The sequence below is a fragment of the Paramisgurnus dabryanus genome, chromosome 8 (assembly GCF_030506205.2).
Source record: "Paramisgurnus dabryanus chromosome 8, PD_genome_1.1, whole genome shotgun sequence".
NCBI classification, from domain to species: domain Eukaryota; kingdom Metazoa; phylum Chordata; class Actinopteri; order Cypriniformes; family Cobitidae; genus Paramisgurnus; species Paramisgurnus dabryanus.
In genome coordinates, this window is record NC_133344.1 from 13,409,866 (window position 1) to 13,437,358 (window position 27,493).

General features: G+C 38.0%; 2 protein-coding genes across 2 annotated transcripts in view; both read right to left on the bottom strand.

Moving 5' to 3' along the window:
• Positions 1-5,536, bottom strand: part of LOC135770764 (uncharacterized) — a 49,895-nt gene extending 44,359 nt beyond the window's left edge. The window contains exon 1 of the mRNA XM_065280554.1: positions 5,243-5,536. The gene's annotated coding sequence lies outside the window, so the exon portion shown is untranslated. The remainder of the gene's footprint in view (positions 1-5,242) is intronic.
• A 12,409-nt stretch (positions 5,537-17,945) lies between these two features.
• LOC135770330 (sialic acid-binding Ig-like lectin 14) lies at positions 17,946-27,293 on the bottom strand. The gene is made up of 6 exons (XM_065280045.2): positions 27,143-27,293; positions 25,610-25,631; positions 22,857-23,228; positions 22,084-22,377; positions 19,056-19,155; positions 17,946-18,580 (listed from the first exon to the last, which is right to left on the bottom strand). The coding sequence occupies exons 1-6, from the start codon at positions 27,155-27,157 to the stop codon at positions 18,457-18,459; spliced, it is 927 nt and encodes a 308-aa protein (XP_065136117.1). The 5' UTR covers positions 27,158-27,293; the 3' UTR covers positions 17,946-18,456.
• Positions 27,294-27,493: the final 200 nt, after the last annotated feature.

Consider the following 27,493-nt stretch of genomic DNA (forward strand, 5'->3'; position numbering starts at 1 on the left):
TTACTCGGGGGATGCAATGCAAATCAGGTAAACAAGCTACAGCTGGTTCAAAACGCCGCCGCAAGAGTGCTTACTCGATCTAAAAAGTTTGACCACATTAGTACAATTCTAGCATCTTTACACTGGCTACCAGTTAAATATCGCATACAATGTAAAATATTACTAATCACCTACAAAGCCTTAAATGGCCTAGCGCCCTCGTATATAAAAGAACTACTATCAGAATACAATCCACCACGTAAACTGCGATCACAAAATTCTGGTTACTTAATTATCCCTAGAATATCAAAAGTGTCTAAAGGTGCATGTAGATCCTTTTCCTACTTGGCCCCTACGCTCTGGAATGATTTACCAAAAAATGTTCGAGTATCAGACACAGTCGAGCAATTTAAATCTAAGACATTCTTCTTTAACAAAGCATTCACATAGAATGTCAAGTAAATTTACTTTTCCAGCTTGATTCTGATTGGTCAGTTGAGACATTTGCAGGTTCGTTCTTTTCAAATAATAACCGCTCCAAAATAATAACGCATAGCCGAACTACTTGCACGAGTAAAATCGCTCCGCGCCAATAAAGATCAATAAAGATTACTGTCTGTTTGGCGCCATCTTGTGACAAACACTCGACAACCACGACAAGACACAGACAGCTTACTGAGACTGAACTTGACAAAATAGAGCATGGCAGCTACGAAGCCAACACACAAAAAAATACAGAATGGGCATTAAAACTTCTCATAGACTGGTTAAAGAGAAAAAAATGGAGACAGACAAGTATGAAGCAGAGGATCTTAATAAGGTATTAAGATCATTTTATGCATCTGTGCAAAGTTTCGCGGAAGGATAAAAATGTTAATTTAAAACAAATATACCAATAAAATGTTTCAAATTCATATTCATGTCCAGTTTTTTTTCTTATGTGGCAAGTAGCCGTGTAATAAGCGGGATAATGTAGAGGCAGCCGGTAGCTATTGGGAAATAAGCCCCTTCAGTGTGATACAAACACTGTTGGGGCTTATTTCCCAATAACTACCGGCTGCCTCTACATTATCCCTTACATAATGTATGACACTTGCATTACATGCGAACGGCCCCTACGCTAATAGAATTCTGTTTTTGTCTCCCTGTCTCGTCCTCGACCCCGAGGACAATGAGACAAACAGACCCAGTTCCTGTAGCTGTGAAGGTCATCGCACCACTGATCTACTGGCTGTCCTTCAACGTGATGCCCAGCCGATGCGCGACCAACGAACACCGGCTGAACCAGTTTAATCCGCTTACCCACTTCCTATCCCTACCGTGTCTATATATATAAATAACATGGGCGCTGAAAAAAACATGCGCACACGTACTGCTCACACTTGCTGTGTGAAACTAGCAAGTGTCTTTTGCTAGTTTCCACCCTGCGCAATGATCATTTTCATGTTTAGCGCCACATTGTTTAAATAGCAAATGCATTTGCGCCCATTTTTGCGCCCATGGGCATTCTGGTGTAAAAACGAGGTGTGTCCTAGCGCATTGTTGGCACGTTGTTATTTTGGGGCAACTAACCAACAAAAATCTGGTCTAAAGTCTAAAGTCAATGGCGCAATATGTTTTTTGTTATTTAAAGAGCGCATTAGTAATATGCACCTATAAATGGATCGACAACGCGGGTTTGCTTATCACATACATGAATGTGCAGCAGCACAAAAACGCTTTTAAATATGAAAGATTAAAGGATTGAATGTAAAAGATTATTATTGAGTCTCTTGGACATAAATGAGGACCGATTATGAGACGTTAAAAGACGCAAAGAGCTGCTTCACCTGTAGCCTGGTAAGTAAGTAAATAAATGCTTTGCTTTAAACAAAGGCATCTGTTTTTAAATATTTTTTTAATGCTACTGTACCTCACGGAATTATTGTATATGATGACACTGTACCTGTGGATATGGTGAGATGAGAAACATCTTAAATGCTTAAACTGACGCTGTCCAAGTGCTGAAACGCTCGGAGAGCCGTTTGTAAATTCTTTGTCTACTGTTACAAATAAAGTCTTTTTAGAGTACAAACCTTTTCTTACATACTTGTAAATTATTTTTTTATGATAATGGATAGCCATACATTTAAAGCAATTAAAAGCCTGCTTTTTTACTTCCATGACTAAAAGAAAACGGGTTTTAAAGGTTTAAAGATGCTGTACGTAACGTTTCTACTTAAACGAATCCCTTTTCAATTGCCTGTGTGCGAATGGGTTGTAATCTCACATTAAAATTATCCACTTTGCAGGTTTGGCTATTACCTCTGAAAAAAATATTATAATTTTTATGGGAAAGTACCGGGTCGGATTTGGCGCGAAATACAGTGATGTCAACCGCATGCGCGTTCCCGAGCCTCTCGCCTCGTCTACTGACTATGCGCTCAACAGCGACGACACTGTCTGATAACAGACTGAAACGACCTGCTCCCAGCACAACACAGACTCCAACACAAACTCCACATATTGTGAAGGAAAAAAGTTATCTGCTGAAGCTCGTAAGGCCAAACGTGAATTGGATCAACTTCGGATTTTTTTAAAAACACAGATTAACATTGGCAGGGCATTTGAATTATGGAGAAACCTCCGCTTTGTTTTGGGTATAAAAACGGATCCGGAGTTGGCTTTCATCCTTTTGGACAGGTAAGCTAACATTACTACAAAGCATGTCAAATATATTTCGATTATGTGCTTTAGTTTTGTAGATGTTGTTTCGGTTTGCTAGCCTTCGCTTTAGCGTGTGTTCGCCCAGCCGTCATCGATCGATGACGTAAAACTGCGGACGCGTTTGTTTGCGTGCGTCCGCTTTTTAAAAGTCTTTAAACTCGTACAGTCTGACATTGATGGAAACTGAGATTATACAGTGTGACATGGACTTAACTACGATATTGATCGCACAGTGTGGCAAGCATCAAGCCTAAATGACTATTTAAAATAGCACAGTGTATACCAGGCTTTACTGTTATACTGAAATTGTTCAGTGTAGTTCGCTAACCGTTTTCGTTATCTTACCGTAAATGTACCTACGTAAAACCACATTACAAAGGCTAAATGCAGTCAATTAAACGTTGCAGTGGGAGTTTACCTGAGTTACCTGTAAATTACATACAGCGCCTTTAAATAAAAAAATAACAATTTCAATACAAGTGAAAAACAACACAATTATTTAACATTAATCTTAAACTGGGGATCTTCTTCCTCCGGTTAGTTTTTCAGCTTACAAAATCCGTCATCTAAATAGGGATTAGACATAGCGCCAGCGCAGCTGGCTTTTAAAGGGGATGATAGCTGAGACTCTCATTGGTTTATTGCACATTTCACCCAAAACACACCCATTAAACCCAAAACACACCCACTACTTAAAATGTATATTTTTAAGTTTTTCTTTAAATAAAATTAAAACATAATCACTCTTAAATTAACATTAACTTAATTTAAAGTTTATCTACACTTTGCACGTGTAAAAACTAAGATAAAAAAAGTCAATAAAAAAGTTTTATTAAAGATTTTTATTTTAAGCAAAAGAATCGTGATTCTCATTTTACCCTATCCAGGTGTGGATCTAGAAAATTGTTTATGGGGTGGCATGAGAACTATAAGGTGTGGCAACACTAAAGTAAGCATCCTTGCATGGTTCTCATCAGAAGTGTGAAGTACTTGTAAAAACTTGTATAATCCGCGCCGCTAGAGGGCGCCAGATCAAATCAATAACAATGACGTAGATTAATGACGCTCTGAAGCAGCGTGGACTGATGGGATTTGTTGTCTTTAACTCAAACGCTGATGCTCATCAATCAGATGGGAACGGGAAATCATGTTACACATGAGGTAAAGTTATCAAGTTTTATAAATGTTGTGTTTGATGACATAGTTTTTTTTCATTATGTAAGGTTTCATGTAATGTTCAAAACGCAGTTGTTAGTCATAGATGTTACAGTATTAGTCCAATACGATGGTTTGTTAACACGGCACATTAAGTGTTCAGATGAACAAACTTACCATATATTCTGGAAATGCGATTGATTTAAAAAAATTAAAATAAAATTTTTTTTAATGGATTAGAAAAAAGGGATTTCATGTGGTGTTTGGCCGTTCACATGTTCTAAATGTGATTGGATTTCTATCGGATATGCACCAAAATTGGATTTGGACTGACAGTGCTAACAAGGTCTAATACACCTGTTCCTGCATCGGCAGCCTGTGAGAGGCTTAATAGAGCTTGAATTTTGAAAATCGGCTTCTGCTTAAGTTAAATTCGAGGTTTTACAACTTTGAGTAGCATGTTGCATACTGAAATTAGGTAGTAGTCAATTTGATAAATAAATACAATAGTTGTAAAGCAGAATAAAACCTTGTAATGTGGTTCATTCACTTCAAACAAGAATCTTTAGTTTTTATTCTTCCTGTTACTTTTACTTTAAGTACAATTTTAATGTGGTACCTTTTTTACTTTTACTCAAGTATGATTCTGGGCACATACTTTTACTTTTCATTGAGTAAAATTTACACTCAGTTCTTGTACATTCATTTGAGTAACATTTTTTTTGTGTGTGTGTGTACTTTTTACCTCTGGTTCTCATGGATTCAATAAATTGTGTAAATACATACACTGTGGTGCACATGTTTGTAACAAAAACGAAACAAACATAATTTTAGTGCAACAAAAACAACAAAAGTCCCGACTGTAAGTCAGGTACAGTACCTTCAGCATCTCTACTGTAGCATGTTATTTTTAATGTAGATCTCACTAGTATCTAAAAAGCACAGACTGCAACCACGATAAGCAAGGGTAAACATAATGGTCATTTAAAACTTTAAAAAAAAATGTTGTTGTAAAACGAAACTATAGTCTTTAATTTAATAACTAGTTTCGTTTTAAAACAACAACTATTGATGTCAGCCCATTTTCACAGTAGCCTATTCTGTGAATGCAAAAAGCAGAAGTTTTGTCTTTCTAGCTTTCTTAACATACTCTACACTGAATAGTTTATTTCTATATAATGAATAAAAAATAAAACATTAGACTATACCATGACTGAGCGATTTCATGTATAAAATATTTAGATTACTGCTAAAACGACATAACGGTCTAGAATTCCACAAACCTGCCGTTTCGTTGTCATAGCAAACAACTACCTCAGTCAATATTAAGACAATCAGCAGAAGTATTTTGTATTAATATCCTGATTAAACAAATTAGTAAAATATGATAGTTATTTAGTACCTTGATTTGTTGGGGTGATGCTCGACTTAATCGACGTGCAGCACCAAAGTCATCGTTGTCACGTGAAGTCACTTCAAGGTTTAAAAGTTCGGACAATCTGATACTTCAATTAGTTAAACAGACGGATAAAGACTGCGGTCAAGTGGGCAATACCTACTCGGAAATGAAGCCAGCCGCACTTACCGTGTTGGAAACGGTTCAAATGGATTTTATGTGCCTTGCGATTTGAGAGCTGGGTCCTTCTAAAGACGCAGACTTTGAAGACGAGACTTATTGGTCTTTGAAAGGCTGCAGCCTCTGATGTACACGAAGCGAACTGAAATACGGTGTAGGGTTGCCAACTTTCTCACTCTGATATACGGGACAAAAGATGTCCTGCCGCAGCAGTGAGGATGGTTTTGTAGTGTAGGCTATTTAAGCCAAATGATAGCTTACCTCATAATTAAATATTAATTTATAACTCTTATGCCATGGTATCAGGTTTATTAATAGTTTGTTAATTTACAGCAGGTACTTTTAACACAGCCCTTCCCTTACGAAAATGAACCATGGTTTTATTATGGTAAAAATGTAGTAACCATGGTTTTTTGGTGTATTGCTATGAGCAAAACCATGGTTTTACTACACTAACCATGGTTTTTTGGTTGTCAAAACGATGGTTATTTTGTGGTTACCATGGTTTTACTATAACCATGGTTTTTTGGTTTTAACTGTAGTAAAACCATAGTTAATTTTCGTAAGGGTTTACTTGAACCATTACCTTTAATATCTGTCTAAAACAAAACACTTGTGTCTCCTGCACTAAGGGTAAAAACGTTATCTTCTTCATTTTAATTACGTACTGGAAAATCCAACTAAGACCAGCATAAACTTTAAAGTTTAAAGTGACAGTAGCTGGTTTAAGCTGGTCCTTCCAGTCTGGCAAAGCTGGTCAGCTGGTCTACCAGCCTGACCAGCTAAGTTGACCACACAGCTAGACTTGCTTAAAGAGTGACCAAAACACAGCTAGACCAGCTTGCTACACCAGCAATACAAGCTTAGACCAAGCTGGGAGACCAGCTAAAACCAGCTCACCAGCTTATGACCAGGTGTGACAAACTAAAACTAACATAGACTATGTGAGCTGTATTTTTTTTCAAGTCAACACTAAATACTTTAATTAAAAAACACTTACAGTAAATCAAAAGCACGTGAATCTTCGAGCAAAGTTGCAAATGCCTTGGGGCATTTCAGATTGAGGCGTTTTAGGTAGGTCTCTGGATCAGTGATCTCTTTAGAATTGAGAACGAACTTTGTAAATATGCAGATCTTATAGATGGTTTCAGCAGTTACAACATAAACAAGTGGCTTTCGTGGAACACATGTAACTTCCAGGAAACTCCGCTATAAGAATCAATAACAACAAAGTCTTTTTAAAGTAGTTTATTTCTGATAACAAGCAAAATAAACAACAAGTAGATTACCATTGTTCATATTTTATAGCTAAAGCATATTAAAAATGACAGTGAGCTAATGTTGCTGTGTAAAATGTGTACTATAATGTATACAATGTTAACTACAAACCGTCTGCCAAACCTCCCTTCACATAGTGGTGATTCATGATCGTCATTTTGTCTCCCCTCGTCTCTAGGAAACCAAAACATTTATTTTTGACGAGGTATTTGTTCCAGAGTTCATTTTGATTTTAGCCACTAGTCAGACCAATAAACAAACAGAAACCGGAAGTAAAGTTCCGACCAGACGCGTAATGGCAACAACGCATGTGCGTCTGATGAAACCGTCTTCAATATACATGCACAAACAGCTAAATAACATACTATATTAAAAAAATCGTGTTATTTGACCCTCTTAAATGTATAATGATTGTGATTGGATGAAGAGCTCGAGAGCATTTCAAAAGCAGTCTTCTCTGTATGATTTCTCAAATCGCTCTCGCTGGATTTTCATGTTATCTGCCGCTTGGTTCTTGTGACGCCGCATGAAGTTGAACAAGCCTGTTGTATCAGTCACTGGTTAGATCAGCGTAGCAGTAAAAAAAACGGGACACAAGATGGGATAAAAAAAATTAGGCTCAAAATATGGGACGTCCCGGCTAATACGGGACAGTTGGCAACCCTACGGTCTAGCCTTCGGAGAAGGGTGCTGCGTTCAGCCCCAACAAAACTTTACAGAACGTTTATTAGACAGAAACAGTGATGCGTTGAACACTCTGTTGTGATGACGCAAGAGTTGGAACTACGGTAGCCGATAGGCTATTCTTTGTGTTTCTTTTTAAATGTTTCTGGAGCCTGATAAAATCGTTATAAATAGGTGTTTAATACTGTAAAATATGCTTGATGTTACAGTCACTGCCCCTGCCTTCCAGAATGAAAGACAACATTCCAACTTAAACCCATTGTGCGAGCTGTCTCTTTAGTACCGCATGGTTTATTTACATGTTGCTGCTGATTGGATTGCAGTTCTGACACCCCCACCAAACAAGAGAAAACGTATCTCAAACCATCGGTGCACACCGTTTCCAGGAAACATGTCGCTCAACCGTAGCAAAACGTTGCGCACTGTTTTGATCTTGAACCGGTTCAGGGAACGAAAACAAAAACCAGAAACTTTTGATGTTTTGCAAGGAACAGAAACAAAACCAGAAACTTTCCAAAAATAAATGTTCCGGAACAGAAACGTTTATTTAAAGTAATGGTAACCGGTTAATAACGTTGTGCTACTGTGTCTCATACTGTAGTCCATTACAATGCTGCATCTTCTTCCAGCGCTATTTGGAATTCGTCCTTCATCTGTGTGTGTGCGCGTGTTTAATTGCACTCAACAAATGTAGGCATGTCAGAATTACAGTTATGCTGTCACAGGTCGGGGCGGACCACAGATGTAACCAGCCACGCCCCTTCCTAGTTTCCACCTCGAGGAGGTCCCAAAGCCAACCCAATGACCAGAAAACCAAGCGTAAGTATAAGTTTAAAATGAACTTTATTTAATTTACTTAAAATATTTGAGGGAAAGTGAAAAGGGGAAGTTAAAAAGGTTTCTCCTTCTGCCCTCCAGATGGGCAGTGCCAGGGGGAAGAGAGGTGCCTGGGGTCCAAGGCACTGCTGAGGGGCGGGGGAAGACAGGGGGGACAAGGCTCCTATGTCTTGTTTAATTGATCCCGTGGCGCCCTCCTCTTCTCCTGGAGGCAGATTTAAATAAAGGTACAGTGAATTGTTGGGTTCAGTGAGGTAGATACCTGGCAATCTTCTCGTATTAGAGTAGTCCGCTCTCTGGCTCTATCGTAGAGTTGACACAGGTAGGTTCTCCCAGGCGACTGGACTCACACTCTCTTCTTCCACGGCTCACAAATGTAAACACAGAGTATTACTTGACAGTGACCACGACTTTTCCTCTCACCCAGGTACTTGTAGCGGCATGCAAGGCAAGTATTCCACAGGTGCTGGACTCGGGACTCTCTCCCTCTGCAGGCTTATAGCTGTAACACAGAGGATTACTTTTACAGACACTGGGACTTTTGCTCTCACCCAGGTGACTCGTGACGGCATACAAGGTAAGTATTTCACAGGTGCTGGACTCGGGCTCGCTCCTTCTGCAGGCTTATAGCTGTAACACAGAGGATTACGTTTACAGACACTGGGACTTTTGCTCTCACCCAGATAACTCGTGACGGCATACAAGGTAAGTATTTCACAGGTGCTGGACTCGGGCTCTCTCCTTCTGCAGGCTTACAGTATAGCTGTAACACAGAGGATTACGTTTACAGACACTGGGACTCGTGCTCTCTCCCAGATAACTCGTGACGGCATACAAGGTATGTATTTCACAGGTGCTGGGCTTGGGCTCTCTCCTTCTGCATGCTTATAGCTGTAACACAGGGGATTACGTTTACAGACACTGGGACTTCGGCTGGTCACTCTGGTGGCTCATAGCATAAAGCAGAGGTAAGTAATATTTGGCAGCTGCGTCTCTTATAATCGTTCTTTTAGCTGGTAGTAGTTTTTGGACATTCAACAGGTATTTCAACAACAAATACTGCTTGTGGACGGTGGACTTACGGCGACTGCACTGCAACCAATCAATAGGTATACTTACAGACCTTTATGTAGTGAAACGTCATGGCACGAGCCTTCCCAGAGGTCTCTTGTACTTCAGGGGGAGCCTGACACTGTCACGTCGAGTCGAACGCTGCCCTCTCCTCTCTTCCACTTACGGCCACCGAGAACAGGACAGGGGCGCACCTTTGATGAGGCTCTTTAACAGGTGAGATTAATCCACACCACCCTTTTTACAACAGTACAGTTTTCTTCATACACAAAGCACTTTTTGTTTCTCTTTACTCACAGCAGTATAGTACACTGGTATACTTCACCACCGTCTCCACCGAGCCAAGGCAAGTCCAAAGGATCGCCGAAAGAGCGCTACACCTGGGTCTTCAATACAGGGGTCACAAGCAGCATATAATGTAAGTTGTTTCACCGGCTTCCACAGCCCCTCGTTTTCCCACGGCAAGTTCAGTAAAGGGGGCTACTGACAGCATAAACACAGCATCACACTGCACTAATTTTAAGTGTACACTCACAGCAAAGGCACAGACTCACCCACAGCACTTCTCACACTCTACGTGAAAAATAAGGTCAAAGCCCTGTCTTCCTCGAACTGTTCCCGGGACCGGTTGGGCGTTGTAAAAGTGGAAACCAGTCAGATAGACTTCACTGCCGCGGCTCATTACTTCTCCCTGGGTTGTTACTTCCCGGCTCTCCCACCACTCTGCTCCGTGGTAGGGCCGTTAACCTATTTACTGAAGGCTCACAATACACGTTGAACAGAGCAATCTCCACAATAACACGCTGTATAAGGTACCCAGTACTCACAGTGATTAATGATGTTCTCCTTTTGTTTCCTTCTCCTTAAGGCGGACGAAATCCTCTTCACCCGGTATTCAAATCCACTGCTAAAGTCTTCTCCGGCAGCACTTCCGGTGAGTCGTTCCTCAATAAACACTCACACACATCAATGATGTACGTAGGACGTTTCGTTTAGAAACTTTCAAATGGATAATATACTATATACTCAGCCCCTGGCTCTGTATCCTTCTCTGCTTCTTTATCCAGTGAACATCAATTCCTGCCGCTACCAACGCGACCTTGCCCAGATCCTCCCTCTGTACACCGGAACGGTTCAACAGCACACCCAACAATAACGCAGCACTGCTACCACAACACACCTGCTTTGCGTGTTTGAAGCTCTCTTCATATCCCTCTCCGTCTTTACATCATCCAATCCCCAGCCGCTACGTTTGCTACTCACACCTGTGTTTAATCTGGCTGGATTTCCTCCCGGCGTTTACCGGAAGTTCCGGTGTTCCCGTAATGTAGCCTTTTTTAATGTTTGATGACAAGATAGAGACTTAAGGAAAATTATGTAGACTAATAATTTAAGTTTAATGTCCTTATGATCAGCCTACTTATTTGTATGTCCCACAGCTGACATGGAACATTATTAACCGGTTCGGGAACTTTATTTTTTTGTTCTAACCGGTTCAGGAACGTCAATTTTAGGGTTGAACCGAAAACCGGAAACGTTAAAATACTGTTTCTGTTCGGAACGAACAGCCCTGGCAGAAACGTTTAAGACTTAAGAATATATGGAGCCAGACTTTTTTTTATTTTACAGCTTTTTTCAGTTGATAACAAACATTGTGAAACCAGATTTTCAAAACTCTTTATGGTTTATATGTTTTTTTCAAAACTCTTTATGGCCACCATCCACCATGACCACATGAGTTTACTGGAGGTAATGAATGCAGGGTGTGGGGACATATTTTTCAAAAGACTTGCCAGGGTTGGATTAGACATTGCAGAATGTACTTCCCAAGATGCATTGCCAGAAATGACATCAGCTGTGATGTTGATGAGAACTTGTGCAAGAGGGAGAGCACACTAGAACCAACCTTAACGAAAATTAACCATGGTTTTATTGTGGTAAAAGTGTAGTAACTATGTTTTTTTGTGTATTGATTACTATCAGCAAAACTATGGTTTTACTACACTTACCATGGTTTAACTCTGATTTTTGAAATCATAGTTGTCAAAACCATGGTTATTTTGTGGTTACAATGGTTTTACTACAGTAACCGTGTTTTTTAAACTGTAGTAAAACCATTGTCATTTTCGTAAGGGCATCACTGTAATTTACCATAATGAACAACTACACATCATGTTACAGTAATACTGTATGTAGAATTTATTTTATTTATTCTTTTTATTATCATTGCAGCCCTGGAGTTTTTTCCCCTTTTTTCACTATTTGCCTGTAATTTTCAAGTATATTCATATTAAAAGAAAGAAATTATGATTACAGTTTATCTGATGCACTTTTTTTCCACAACGTACAGGTTAGCTCGCCAATCAGGGACACAGCGCTTTTCAAATCGATGAGTTTTGTACAAAATCAGTGCGTTCCAGGAAGACAGGGATATCTGGAGCTACAAAAATGTACGGTATGTGGAACATATTGGCCCTCATTTATCATTCTTGCGTAGAAACGGCCGTATATGTTGGCGTAAGATTATGCTTACACTCCTCTCACCGCCTGATTTATGAAACTGTGCGTACCTTTGATATTCAGGTGTACGCAATACGATCGTCATTAGAATAACACGCCCATATAAATTCAAGTCTCCGCCTCCCCCATGCCTCATTTTATGCCATGGACATGGAAGACGGCAAAGAAGAGAAACCGGGGAAGTGGAAAGAAAAAAAATTGTTTTATTTGGGAGTTTAAAGAGGATTAAAGACCCATTAATTGCATGACAATTTGTAATATTCATATTATTATTCTTATAATTTTTTATTATTAATGGTGCTTATTGATATTTAGAATTATTATTATTTACTGCCTACATCTAAATTCTATGTCTGCTTAATGCTTCGGTTCGGTTTCGATTTAAAAATGTTGTAGTAACTTCTGTCATGTGTTCAACATACAGTTGTTTGTTAGCTATATCTTAGATCCAGTTTGATACGGAGCTCCGGATATAATTCAAATTAACAATTTGTTTCCACGATATCCACATGTTTTACTAGGCTAATTCATAATTTGAAGTAATAATAATTGTAATATTAATTATGAATTATTATAATAATTCATTTCAAGGAACAAACTGTTGAATATTGGAAACGAATTCTAAATTTATGGCCATACTTTAGACTAATTAAGAAAAATAATTGTTAATTTGTGTCCATAATTTATAAAAGATAGGCTAAATTCGTGGCCATGATTTTTTCCGCATGTCATCATTATCAAATTCAACACAAGCATCTCACCATCATGTCTTTATTTATCATCGAATATTTGCTAACTCTTACAGTCTCTCCACACTCCATTTCAATTTCTTCTCCCTGCTCAATCTTAACTTTGATTTTTACTTTACATTTATGTATAAGGCTTGAATTCCATAACTTATTGCTAGACGTTTTCACAGATTCTCAAACTAGCAAATTATCAAAGTGCGTTCTGGGTTGAGCGAGCGGTGCTGATCGTCGTAATGAGCGAGCGGAGTGGAATTTTTAGAAAGGCCCTCTGATGGTGATATTACCGCACCGCTAAACGCTCCGCTCCCGCTAAGCTCCGTTCACATGCTTTGCCCTGAAACGTCAGGTAAAGCGCACAGGCTCGCAACTGAAGGAATACATATGCCTACAAATCAAATGCTTTTGTCACAGGCCGGAGAAGCGGACCGCCCCTGTCGCGGGTCACGCTCCTCCTATTTCCACACCGAGGAGGTCCCAAAACACCTCAGCGGGTTGTTCTCTCCTCACGACACCTCTGGTTTGTAGTGACTCCTGTCGACACAAGCACAGCACTCCTCTGCAAGCTTAAATGTACACTCACACACAATAAAGACAATGACTCACCCACAGCACTCCTCACACTCTTCGTGACTAAGGACGGAGCCAAACTTGATCCGGGTTCGTCGTGTGGTTTGGCTGGGCGTAGTTCTTAGCGGAGGGGGGGAAAAAGTGCTTAAATGATGAAAGCCGAACCTCCTGTGTGTACTCCTGATTATACTCCTCGGCTCGCCCACGCTTCTCTCCACAGTGGGGCCGCAAATCTGTGTGCTAAACTCCACAACACACGTCAGGTAATATACCCTCTTCAGTATCACTGGCTATAATGTACGATGGTACTCACGTGCATTTACCAGTACTTCACGACACAGTGGCCTTCCAGTACTATTTCCCGGCTCACCCACTCTTCTCTCCACAGTGGGGCCGCTCACTGAGTAATAAACTCACAACACGCATCAGGTGAGGAAATCTCCTTAATACTTCATGAGCAACGAACTGGGTACTCACACTATGGATGACGCTCTGCTGTTCTGCTTTCCGGTTTAGCTTACCCGCCACTGTAACCTCGTCCTCGACGAGGCCTTCAATGAAGACTCTTCAATACCGCTGCTCCACCAACGTCAACACATGACAGCACATCCACCTCACAACTGTAAGTATTCGTTACGTACTTAACTCAGTCGCTTGTATCCTTAATACGTCCTTCACTCAGTCACTATCGAACTCTGCTCCTTCTATGAAGATTCTCCCTAGGCCTCCACTCTCTCTCCACCGGGTCGGTTTCCGTGGCCACACAACAACACAACAGGAACCGCTGCTCCTGTACTATACAGCACACTCCTTTCCTTCGCCTCTCTCGGCCCCGCACTCTTTCCGCTCGCTTTCCAAGCGATCCCCAGATCAACGGTGCTCTAGGCTCTTCTCAGGAAGTGTGGGTTGTCGTCTGCCCTTGGCAGAGCAGCACTCGCCCCGGAAATCCAACTCTCCTCTTGTGTTTCTAACAGATCTATTTATGTCCCATCTTCACCACCTCCTCCAATTATGAGTTGCCACCTTAATTCTCCACAACTGTTTCTAATAAGCCCTAAATTGATCTGCCATGGAAACCAGGAAGTAAAAAGGTGTTCATAAAATGAAGTACGGCGGAAACTATCTTCAGGTGGAACCAATCTCCGCTGCTTTTGGTTCCGCCCTACAATAGTCACCCTGTGACACTTTGGTAAAGTCTCACAAATTAAACATTAAAGTCCATGTTGCATAAAAATAAACAATGAAGTTTATAATTACTATGTTTTGGGTTTTTTACAGTGGGTCATAATATATCATATATTTTAGTTTGTCAGTGAGTTTTGGGGTGTTAGGAATTGTGTTCCTGCGCATTTCCGCACTAACTCAAAACATGCATACACCCCCTCCTGAGCTGGCGTAGAATTTGAGCGTGCCGTATGCCAACTTCAATATTGATAAATCTCAAAGTCACCGTGGTTTTGGGTGTACGCCAGGTGTACGCTGGAAATTTGGTGTACGCATTTTTGATAAATGAGGGACAATGTGTTTTTTTTAACCATAAACCATGCAAACACATTATATTATACCAAATACACAAAACATTGTTTTTAACAATGAAATAGGTGCACTTTAAAAAAATATATAATTCATGTAATTCATTGCTGTTGTTAGTGTTTTTTTTAGGTCAGTGTGTTGTGAATAAAATGTGTGTTTTCTGAATAAGAATTGTTGCCAGTGTTATGGTCTGAGTTAGATGAACTGTTTGGCCAACATTTATGCTGGTAGCCATGGCGACTGTGTGAAGAATCTTGTAAATGTGGTTTCAGTATTAAACAATGCTTGTTAGCAACTGAAAAAAAAAACTTTATTTTAGAGAATAAAACATCAGTATCTCAAATTTTACAACCTTAGAAATATACAGAAGTAAAACGCATCATGCACACTATTGCAGCAATAATATTAATTCACATCATCAGAGGTGTAAAGTACTTGAGTAATTTTACTTGATTACTGTACTTAAGTATTATTTTTGGGGATTTTTACTTTACTTGAGTACAATTAAAAATCAGTACTTTTACTTAGTTACATTTTTGTAAGAAAAAAAGTACTTTTATTTTAGAGATTTATTTTCCCTTGCTCTATCAAACCAATTGAATTGCGCTGATGGCCAGTTTAACTTAAATGTTATTTATTCTGGAGCCTTTGGACCACACTAAGGAATTGGCCAACAGTTCATCTAATGATGAAGATTTTTTTGCTTCTTTGAAACCGACAACACGTGAAGTGTGACACGTTCCCTGCTGTTTGCAGCCTACCTTGTTCAAACTGTCAGTCCAAATTAGATTTTGGTGCATATCTAATTTGACAGAATCACTGTCCACATTGTGTTTCACAACTGTTAAGATCCGATCTGTGCGTCCTGTAGCCGTTTTCCCGGATTATCTGCACTGTTTCTACGGCAATGACATCACGCTGGCAAGACAATCTGTCTCGACGTCTGACGTGTTTTATATGACGTGACAGCCTGACGTAACCGAAAAGCTACACAAATGCGTTCAGGGCGGTCAGACTGCAGTGGATTTCCGGAAATTATATTTTATAAAGGATTTCAAACCACCTCTGGATGTAGCCTGAAACATATAAAAAAAAACTGATTTCATGTGGCTTCAATATTTATCAATAATTGTGTACTTTGCTTTAGGGTTTTCAAGGTTTTCTCACTAATTATGCATTGTGTTTTCTTGTATGTTTTGATGCTCCGATTACATAAAAAAACAATTATACATGATTTCTGTGTCTTAATGTCAGTAATGTTACCATTAGATGCAGTCATTAGGACATTTAGACATCTTGTTCAGACAACGTGTGACATTGTTCATGTTTTTTATCATTATATGTTTTCTCGATTATGCACAGAGAAACGTAAACATTAATAGAAATTACATTTGCCCTTTCCTTATATCTTTCGGTGGTGTAAAAATAAAGGTCACATGCGTTAGTATGAAAAGCTGAATCCCACAGGCATGACCTGATCTTAATTCTGGTCAGTATGATAATATAAATAGTCAATATGATTTTAAGAATATTTTAACACACATTAATTTATTTATAAAACAGGCATGATCTCAACATTATCATCAGCGGTTTCCAAAAATGTCAGACTTTACATTTCCATGTGGTGTTTTGGATTAATGTACACACCACGCTAAACCTGAGTGTATTTAAACAATGGTAAACTGAAACATATTTGATCATTAAGATCATTCATTTTATGGCATGATTCACAAAGACGACAATGAATCATCAAACATTATATGTTGTTTTTTTTAGTTTTCGAAAGTTTTTATTTGATTTTTCACTTATCACACCAATTTTTGTAAACAAACAATATTGATCAATAATTATATACTTCAACAAAAACTATGCTTTAGGTGTTTGTTTTCATGTATTGATTTCTAAATGTCAACTTTTTTCTTTTTATCTTCTTAAGATACACGATGATGAAGAGGGGTTTTTAGGGGTTTCTTGTATGCCTGATGCACCGATTTCATAAAAACAGCCATTTACATTCAAAACCTTTGACAACATTGTTTTAATGTCAACACTTTTATCCGTTATTTACTATGTAATATTATTTCGTTTACACAATCATCAAAATGTATCACTGTGCGTGCGTACAACTATTATAAAGGCATGCACAGGTTTTATGTTTGTAACAATAACTATATCAAACATATGTTGTGTGTCCGAAATAAGTATTAGTAAACTTTACTCATGTTCCTAACACACAATTCTAATCATATCACAATCCTGAATGTTTAGAAACATAAAACAAAAAACTTTTTGAAGACCTCACACAATAGTCATTTCATCTAATAAAAAACTTTTAAAAATATGCACATATCTCCTCACCATTACCTTCCCTGCTTCGCTCCCCCCACTCATCTAGTCTTATGTTTATAACTTTGAGAGACTCTCTCCGCACTGCTCTCCAAACTAAAAGTCATGGATTTGATAAACTGGTCTCTCAAAGCAATTGACACCGTCTTCTCGACGAGAAACTTGGGTTCGAGGGAACCTGTCTGCCCTGCCGGAACTTTGCAGCTTGCTACACAATGGATGCGTGGGTGAGGTGAAGGGGTCGTGTGTCTGGCGGCTCTTTCCGTGGAGGACATTGAAGATATCCATCTATTCGGAACAATGATAACAAGCCTTTTGCTGACTGGATTAGGCATTGCCCTGGTTTATCGAGAAATTAAGAAGACGGTGACAGCTGTCCAAGGCCCCATAAGGCTGCCCGGCATGATTGAAGCAGTGGGCAGAGCGGTCAGCACTCAGGCTGGGACTATTAACCACATTATGGATAACAACTTGGAAATGACCCGCAATATGGATTACATCATAGAGAAGCTCATGCTTTCGCCGCTTTGTACCGCCAGTCTGACAAGCTGGTCTGTGACCAGCGCCGAAATGGCTGCAGGACCGGATAGCTGCCTGCCTGTGCTGGACTCCCTCCACACCCCACTCACCTCCCCTGTTGCAAAAAATCATGTGTTTTCATGTTGTACTGTTTTACCCCAATCTTTAACAATTATGCATGACAAAAGTTGCACTGATTCACATAGCACTACAAGCGTAGCTGTAAATGTTAAAACTAAGTAAATACAAAACAACCAGCACAGCAATATGTTTTAATCGCTTGGTAAAGATTTCAAAGTTTATATTTCCAAACTATTTCTAAGTTGTATGTTTGCATCTTAATTTACAATTGTACAATTTACAATTTTAACAAACACACTCCTGTTTTGTCTTAGTGTTTTTATCGTAGACACTTCACTTTATTTTGAAAGATTTACAAAAAAATAATCTTTTATTGTTTTATGTAATCCACTTAGACAAAAATTAAATGCAGGGTATAATAACACTTAAAATAATGGATTTGTGACTAGTATGAACTGTAAATAAGCTATACCGTATGATGATAAATAACAGTTTTATGCTGTAGCTAACAAAAACAGTATTATGCTATTAAATAACAGTTGTATGCTGTAGCTAACAAAAAGCATGATGATGTTAATTCAAATACCAATAACCCAGTGTAATTTTACAGTACAATGCTGGCAAACACAGCAGCAAGTAGATTACTTTTTTACAAAAATCCTATTTGTTGAGTTGCATTCCAGTTAATATCAATCAAACTGCAGTTGGTTTGTTTTGATTTAAGCCTTCATAACTAAACAAACACAGCTAAGTAGCACAACACGAAACATAAAAACATGATAACATAATAATACACGTTTTGACAAAATGTTTAAATCTGAGTTATCTCGTTTTGGAATCAAACTCTTCATCTTTTTATAAAAAGTTAAAATAGTCAGGTTGATTGATATATAAGAGGTCCTTATTTTTAGCCCTGGCTGAGTCAGGAGGCGTCGATTTGTCAATGTGGGTGTTCCCCAGGTACTCAGGTTTCCAGCCACTGTCAAAAGACATGCAAGTCTAGGTTGAATTGGATATGGTTAAGATGGCCATTTCCTACTGTGTAGATTAACAATTTCTCTCACCATAAATATCTAGCAATTGATGCTGGAATGGCACTTAACAGTAATAAATAAATAGTTTATATAGGAGTGGTTTCCCGGACAAGGATGATCTTAAACCAGGACTAGGCTTTAGTCTAATTCAGAAATATAACTAGTTTTAACAAACATACCTTACTAAAAACATTACTTGTGTGCATTTTGAGGCAAAACAAAGGGCACTGATGTGTTTTAAGATATGTCAGGGCAAGTTGTTTTAAATTTGGACAGCTCTTACATATATTTTAGTCTAGGACTAGTCTAATCCCTGTCCGGGAAACCATCCAATAATGTTTACTGAAAAATTCAACTAAATGGCTCTGTTTTACTTATTAAAGTGTCAGGGGAACTTTTATTGGTTAGGAATATGCTTACTTGTTTCTTTTGAAGATTAAGAAACACAGTCCTCCAGTTAGAAAAGCAGCTCCAAGCCCACAGAAAACTGGAATCAGGATGTGGTTGACAGTTGCTTGTTCTGTTAAAATCACAATCATATAATTTACTCCATAAAATTATTATTTTCCATGTGTGAACAAGATAACCTTTGGCATTAAAAAAAGAAAAAGAAGCGATATAATATGGCTGTAGCGATTAATCGTGCAAAAGCGCGGTTTTTGGCAATGACTGAATATGAATGAATATTGTGCAGAAACAACATTTTTGCCACAGAAAAAGTATCCACCTTATTCTTGACGTAAATGTGGGAACTGGCATATTTAAGCTTCTTTGTGTAAGACATCCGGTGAGCCACTACAGCTAATTGTAATCATATTGCGAGGGAAACGAGTTATCTCGTTTTGCAACGAAACTCTTCATACATCTTAATATAATATCAGGACACTTCTTAATTTCATCCCCCCACTGGTTCATATGGCAGGTGTAGTAAATATTTACCATAACTGTTTAAATCATGTTTTATGCGTGCTCCCACCACACTGCTTTCTACCGGCTCGCTATTTAAAAAGACGTCTCTCACAAAGAAGGGAAATACATCACTTCATTTACTTCAGCGTTCGAAAATAAGGTGGATAAGAATATTTATTTTTGTTTCACGTTTTTTTGTGATAATAAAGAATATTTTGAATGATTTTGTTTTACAAGGTTTGCTTTTTTAAATGCACATTATATACGACTCATACTCATAGTGATTTTAGATTTATAAGGACTTTCAACTGACCAAAATGACGTAGTACACACACAAGCTGCGCATGAAACACAGAATCGTAGTATTGCAATTAAGAATCGATTTTGACAGGTCTTTTTAATGGGACACGCAATTTATCATCACAACCCTATGATATGAATTTAGAGTGATACAAAGTTGGTGGACGACAAATGTCAAATAATATTTGACATTTAATATTTGACAAATGTCAATTTCTGTTTACACGAACATACAATGTATGCCACATATCAAATTGAAAAGCAAAGTCCATTTGTAATTGAATTTCCTGTCTTTCGAGTTACGACAATGCCGTATTTCAATCATAATTGCAATTCACCTTTTGCTATTTCACTTCCTCTGGCGTGGGGCGTACTATTGATTCGTGTGTCAGGCTTTTTTCCAACTCACAGGTCCCGGTTATATTAAATATTTTGCGAAGAGGAAGATGTGACATGCCAGACCCAACAATGCAGAAGAGCTAAAGGCCACTATCAGAGCAACCTGGGTTCTCATAACATCTGAGCAGTGCCACAGACTGATCGACTCCATGCCACGCCGCATTGCTGCAGTAATTCAGGCAAAAAGTATTGAGTCCTGTACATGCTCATGCTTTTCATGTTCATAGTTTTCAGTTGCCAAGATTTCTAAAAATCCTTTTTCTTTGTATTGGTCTTAAGTGATATGGGATTTTCCTTAGTTTTCCTTGTTTCCTTAGTTATTTTCCTTATAATCATCAAAATGAAAAGAAATAAACATTAGATATAGTAGTCTGTGTGTAATGAATGAATATAATATACATGTTTCACTTTTTGAATGGAATTAGTGAAATAAATCAACTTTTTGATGATATTGGCAACACTGAGCATGACATCAGAGCAAGTCGCACATAACTCGGGCTGTGCCCAAAACCGCCTACTTCCATACTATATAGTAGGCGAAAAGCAGTAGGCGAGGCGAGTAGTATGTCCGAATTCCTAGTATTCCAAAAACAGTTACTACTACTTGTTACTGTAAGTTTAGTTACTACTAAAACAACTAATTCAGGAGAGACATTATCCAACGAAGAAGAAGAGGCATCTTCATATTAGGAAATGGCGGAAAGCCGCGATGTGACTGTATTCGCGCTGGTATGACATAATGTGATGACGACGTATGTCACCTGATGTATCAACATTTCGGATGTAGTACAGTACGTCTGAATCTTATTCATACTACCAGGATTCATACTGTACAGTACCTACTGTTTTAACGGTCAATAAGTAGGTACTTCATCTCATTCAGTATGTACTGTCACACTATTTGTTTTTGTACGCAGCCTTGGACACTTTTCTAACCAGCAAGCATCTCGCGGTGATTTCCGGTGATCGATTCTGCGCAGAATTTGCTCATATCAAACAAGCCTAGTTTTTACAACCCGACCCGTGACCATTAAAATAGACATACTAGGCATTTGTAATGAAAATGAATTTAGGCTGTATTTTAGCCTAGAAATGTTCAGAAACAGCCATTAGATTACATCGCCCTGTAAACTGGCAACAGCATACATTATGAACCACAGAAACCAGGATGGTCATATTAATAACAAAGATAATGATCAAATTTTTTTACATTTACAAAGCAGCGTTTGTGTTATCTATTCACAATTTCCCACCCTTAATTTTTCCCGCACCTTGACTTTCATCTTAACTTTTATTTCTCCATTTGTTTTGCTGTTGTGGCTGGCAGTGCGAGCTGCTTGGCGCTTTTGTCACGTGAGGTTTGGGGATATCAAGTTACGTTGCGCAAGTTACGTTGCTACGTAGGACTACGTAATTAAACCTTATCAAAGAACCTAATAAAATCTGAAATCTGAACCTAATAAATGTTTTTTATTTTGTTTTTAATGGTCCGCCCCAACCCTGCATTTCTTTATGTATATTTAGTTATATATTACCAGTCACAGTTTTTACACTCACAAGTAGGAAACACAATTGCATATAAAATTTGCAGTTCCTTTAAAATATTGTCAGGAAAAACGCCCCATAATTTACAGCATCATAGCTTTACCGCCTATGACAAACCAAGAACTCACGCAACTAAACATGACAGGGTATGATGAAATATGTGTAATATATGCTATTAAATTAAGAAACAATTAAATTTTAATGTATTAAGGAGTATACTTCAGAAAAAAGCAGTAAACTTAAAAAATATGTATCCATTATTACAATCAAATAACATCCACTTTTATTGTTATACCTTTCACAAAGAGAGGACGTCTGGTTTCATGCTGCGTTTTGACACCATGGTATTTGACTGTGCATGTGATATCTTTGTGATCGTCCTCTTTTGTGGGTATGAAGGTCAAAACAGATTCAACTTCCCAGTTTCCATGTCCAATAACCTTATAGGTCACCATCTCTTTCCCATCGTGGTTCCAGGTGAGAGTGGGCTGATGGGAGGGGCAGGTGTGCCTGACAGAGCATCTGAAGATCGCAGGATGACCCTCCTCTACAGACTGCTCAAAATGCAGCTCTGGTGGTGGGGCTTCTTCTATACAGTAAATATTGTGAATGACATAGAAAATTAAAGTATACTGTAAAAAAACAGGATTTTAGACAGTGTCACAATTTTAACAAATTATTCTGCATGTAGAAGTTATCTGCTGAGAAAAACAATAGAAATTCTAATGGTTTCTATACTTTTTTTTCAGCTGTCTACCATTCAAACTATTACAAAATGTATTTACACTGCCCTAGGGCGATGCTTCCAGGTTTAATAAATTGCGTAAGAGCGCGTGGTGGATAATAGCGGTAAAACTCGTCATTGAGTTAACTTGTCAATGGCAGGGAAAGAGTTAAAAGGTCCTAATATGTACCATTTAGAGATAGACATTTGGTACCAATATGTACCTTTGATTATAGCTCTTATCAAAGCCAAAACATTTCCATTATGACCATTAAATCAATTAGAATTTCTGTGAAAGTTTCTATTGTTTTTTTCCCAGGGTTCATATGCTATGAAATGCTTACCAATCATTTTAAGGTGAACACAATTGTTCACAAAGGAATGTGTCCCTGTCTGTAATTCAACCTTTAAACAAAATGGGCCGTTGTCATGGCCTTTGACTTCATCAATCTCCAATGAGCAGTTTAATTCACCCAGTCGACCAACCAATCTGGTGCGCTTCTTGAAACTGTCTTCGACATGTGGTTGATCCTCATGATAGATATATTCATTATTTTTGTCTTTTTTGTGCCACATAGCAACCGTTCGATCAGAGGGCTGTGTTTTTCCGGGGTATTTGAATGAACAGGGCAACACAACACAAGATGAGACCAACGCGTTCATTTCAGGCTCCACTTTCACCTTCCAAACATCAGCCAGCACAAAAACACAAAAAACTGTGAAAAAAAAAACAATTGGGTTAAAAATCTGTGAAAAAAAAGATGAGGTTAGGAAGTAAATTGAAATACATATTAAAAGAAGTCAATGTAAAGAAAAAGTAATGTAACACACGTTAAAATCTAATTTGTAATGTTATAGTAATGTTATGACGTAATGTTGTCCTACTCTGAAGCCAAAGCAAAACTGTTGTCTTTGCCCTTATAACTGATATACATTACAGAGTTTATGGCTGTCTCACATTTCAAAGTGAGAGAGACAATCAGAAATGCAAAAATCGGTCCACATAATATTGATGGAATTAATTCATGCCCATCGTCTGCCTTATTTGTTTACTGTAAAGTCATGTTTAACTGAGAGAGACTTTGCAAGAGTTTCCTTGTTATCAGTCTAGACTCGGGCTATTTGTGAAGGGAATCTGTTGGTGTGGTGTGATACGTGATGCGTATAGAAACCCCTGAAACATCAGCTGGACCCGTAATCGAAAAAAACTTTCCGAAACTTGTACGAACCCTGGTAAAGTACATTCAGCACAGAAATACTCTGTAACACGGCCAACTGCTTTTTTTGACACTTTGCCTACGTTTACCATGAGGAAACAACTCTATAACTGTGTTAATAAGTCAGAATGCACGAAATACCACCCCTTTAAGGCACACAACTGATGAAAATAACATGCTCACTAAAAATATGGCCTAAAAAATTATTTCAATGATTTTGTTTCCTTGTTTTCTCATTTCTATATAAAGCACCACAACTAACTTTCCACTGTAGGAGACACACAGCGATCACAGCGATGAAAAATTAAAAGCTTGTTCACACTTTAATAGCTCATTTGCATGTCATGCCAATCATATCATGTCACTGAGCACTCAGTTGATATGGTCAGAACTTTTGAATGTTCACCCAGAATAGGAAAAAAACAACTAACTCAACAGTACAAGAAGGAGAAGCGCGTTTAGTTTGGGTCAACTCAGAGCTTCAAAGGCCCTGGGTACCCCTAAGTCTTTTTTTCCTGCTGCCATCATTGTTTTTCAGTTGTTTCCAATGGAAGTGATGAGTAAAAAATATGTTGCCATCCTGTGAGAGGATTTATGCGCTCTGTGTTTTATCTACATTTAACAGTGAATGCTTACCATTTTTACCGGTTGCCAAGAGTTAAAAAAGTTGAGCTTGTCAATCTTAATTTTTACTCAGTCATTCAATCACAGTGTAGGGTGGGACAAATACCACACCAACCGGTGCATCATAACAGAATTATCATAGCAACTTAAGCACTCAACTGAAGAAAAACCAACAGTTTGCTTTATTAGAGCACCTGGCACTTTCAGCTGCGTTTGAGCACTATGGTGAACCTTTTGGCGACACCTGGGGTTATGTCAGTAGGGAGCGTGAAAGATTTAATAAGCACAAATTGAACAATATGTGGGAAAAGGTGCGGTTTCTCGGACAGGGATTAGACTAGTCATAGACTAAAATAAATGTAAGAGCTGTCCAAATTGAAAACAACTTGCAATTGCATGTCTTTAAATACATCAGTGCCCTTTGTCTTGCCTTAAAATGCACACAAGTAATGTTTTTTTTAGTAAGGCATTTTTGTTCAAACTAGTTATATTTCATAATTAAACTAACGTCTAGTCCTGGTTTAAGCTAATCCCTGTCCAGGAAGCCACCCCAAAATGTTTAAGCCATCAGGTACACAGATTAGCAAAAGTACAAAGGATAAACGTTCAAAAGATAAAATTATTTATATAATGAATCTAATAAATCCCTTATAGGTTTATATTGCTTTTTCTAGATTACACAACATAACTAATATACTAATGTTCAAAAGTTTAGGGTCTCTTAGACTTTTTTCACATTTACCTTTATAGTTATAGTGGAAAATGAAACTGGGAATCATTTTCCAAAAAATCCAAAATAAATGAATTAGAAATTAAATTTATTAGTTTAGTGCAACGTTTAAGTGAGTTATTAAGGACAAAAGAATAGAAACCACTGTCTACATTTAAGTATGACAAAAAATTATATGTGATTAGAAAGTACTTTTATAGAAATATTGTGCTTTTTTGTTGTACTTGAATGTTAAATTGACCCAAAGATATCAATCTCAGCAAATTTGAGTTTAGAACCCCTGTATTATTCTTAATTCAGGTCCATAGTAGTTTTTTTGTAAACAGTGATGTACATTTTTGCACATGAAACATTATGAACTGATTTATTCAATTGTATATGGGTTAAAACAAAGCAAATTGTTACAAATGCAAAGCAATTTTTACAATTGAAAATATTAATTATAGTTAAAAAAAAAATGCATGTGAAACATTTATTGTCAGAATCTAATGCCCAATAATATCCAAGAGGAAAAGAAACACAATACCTTGGAAAAGTAGACAAAGTAACAGGGCTGCGTTTCCCGATAACGTTGTCTCTTAGCGCGCTACGAAGACTCTTAAGTTAAACCTTAACTACAGGTTTACCTTTTCTAGGCGTGTTTCCCGAACTGTACCTTAGCGGGATTCTTTCTAACGTACGACGTTACCAGGTGCTGTCCATGGCGATGGTGCTGAATAGGTTGATATCGATTGCTCGACAATCAATTATTCACTTTATGTAATAGGGACTTCGCTGCGTTATGAGATAGTGGTGTTCTTTATTAAAGAAACATTTCAGAAATAGTTGCATTTATTAGGAATATCTTGTAAAAATATTTCAAACTGCAAACAACTAAATATAAACCTTGTATATTTTATTTTATATCAAACGCGTGCAAAACCCGCAACTTTATGTCCAAAAGTATCATGCATAAACTGCTCCAATGCATCCATTATTCCTTTACTTTAAAGGATAATTTATATTAGGGGTTCCCAATAAATGCGTTGCACAGGGGAAAGGTGGGTCGTGCAAGTCACCTGGCTTGGCTGTGCATTACACTTAAAATATATAAAAACAAACTGTTGTTCATTAGTTCACGCATTTATTGTGCTTGGACACTGGATGCGCAAGCAGCGCGTTTACAATGCGGATAACGCTTAATGGACGCATTTCTGGAGCCGCGCCTGGCTGTTTACCTTAAATATAACATAAAAATATATATTATATGATATATAAATATATATTATGATTGCTTTAGATTTAAGCTTTGATTAGATTTAATGTGGAAAATTTGTTGACCTATACAACCAGTAGATAATCAAGTGGAGCAGTTTCTTTTGAGTGTTTATAAAGAATATGGCATGCAGTTGCCTCAAAGTTAGAAAACATTAAAAAACTTCGATGCAAAGTCGACTTAAGATCAATAATAATATTATGGAATATCAACAATTATGATTTCGTGATGAATGTGCTCCCGTGGCATGCGATTTTTACTTGATTTGTTTAATTGCAGCTAAAATAGCAGGTAAAGTAAAGTATTAACGGATATGAAATGCACAAATGAAAGGGTAAGATTCGTTGTATAGCTGCCTGCCATAGTTTCACCAACTCCTCCACCCAAAATCTTTTTTTTTTATAGTTTCTTAAGCCTGTAATAATAGTCCGCAGCTGATGTTTATTTGGAAAAAAGTAATACAAAATCTAACAACCATCAGTTTAATGATGTCTAATTATGTGAATGTTTTATTCTTTAAATTTAAAACTAATTTAACACGGAGTGTACTTCAACTTTTTTTTACAGATATTTAGTTATATAGACTGCAATCTACACAAACTTTTATCACAGTCATGGCCCCTAGCGGAGTCAAGTGGGATAAGGTATAGCTAAGAGTGCTCCAGACCAGCCTTCCGAACGAATGACTTACAGAAGGGATACGTAACTAAGAACGTTTCGGGGAACACGTATTAACGATAAGGTACAGCTTAAGGTACAACTTAAGAACAACGTAGAGCTAAGAAGGTTTCGGGGAACGCAGCCCAGCTGTCCTTTCATCCTTGGATCAATGTGTGCTCCTATGTGCAAAAACTACAAAGATTCAATGTCATTTAATACACCAAATACAATGTTATGTGCAGAACTGTAGCCTACAATTTTCAAAAGTTTACCACCCTACTGTTCTTATAACTTTCACTTTCTATTGGGCGGTGCCTGTCACTACTCAATCTGGACTGGTTAAGCAGCCGATTCCGTTACCTTTAGGAATTTATGTCCCCCACCAGTCGACTTACGTTTCTGCAGGCACGTAAATTATTTTTCGTCTCATTTAGCGTTTATTGGGCGGTGCTGTTTATCATTATAACTAAAAAGTGAAGTTGGCAATAATGGGGT

Coding starts and splice junctions, on each gene's coding strand:
- LOC135770330 (XM_065280045.2), bottom strand. Junction 23,229..25,609: donor ACTTTGTCTACTTTTCCAAG/GTATTGTGTTTC, acceptor TTTTTTTCACAG/TTTTTTGTGTTTTTGTGCTG. Junction 22,378..22,856: donor TGTTCACCTTAAAATGATTG/GTAAGCATTTCA, acceptor TTTACTGTATAG/AAGAAGCCCCACCACCAGAG.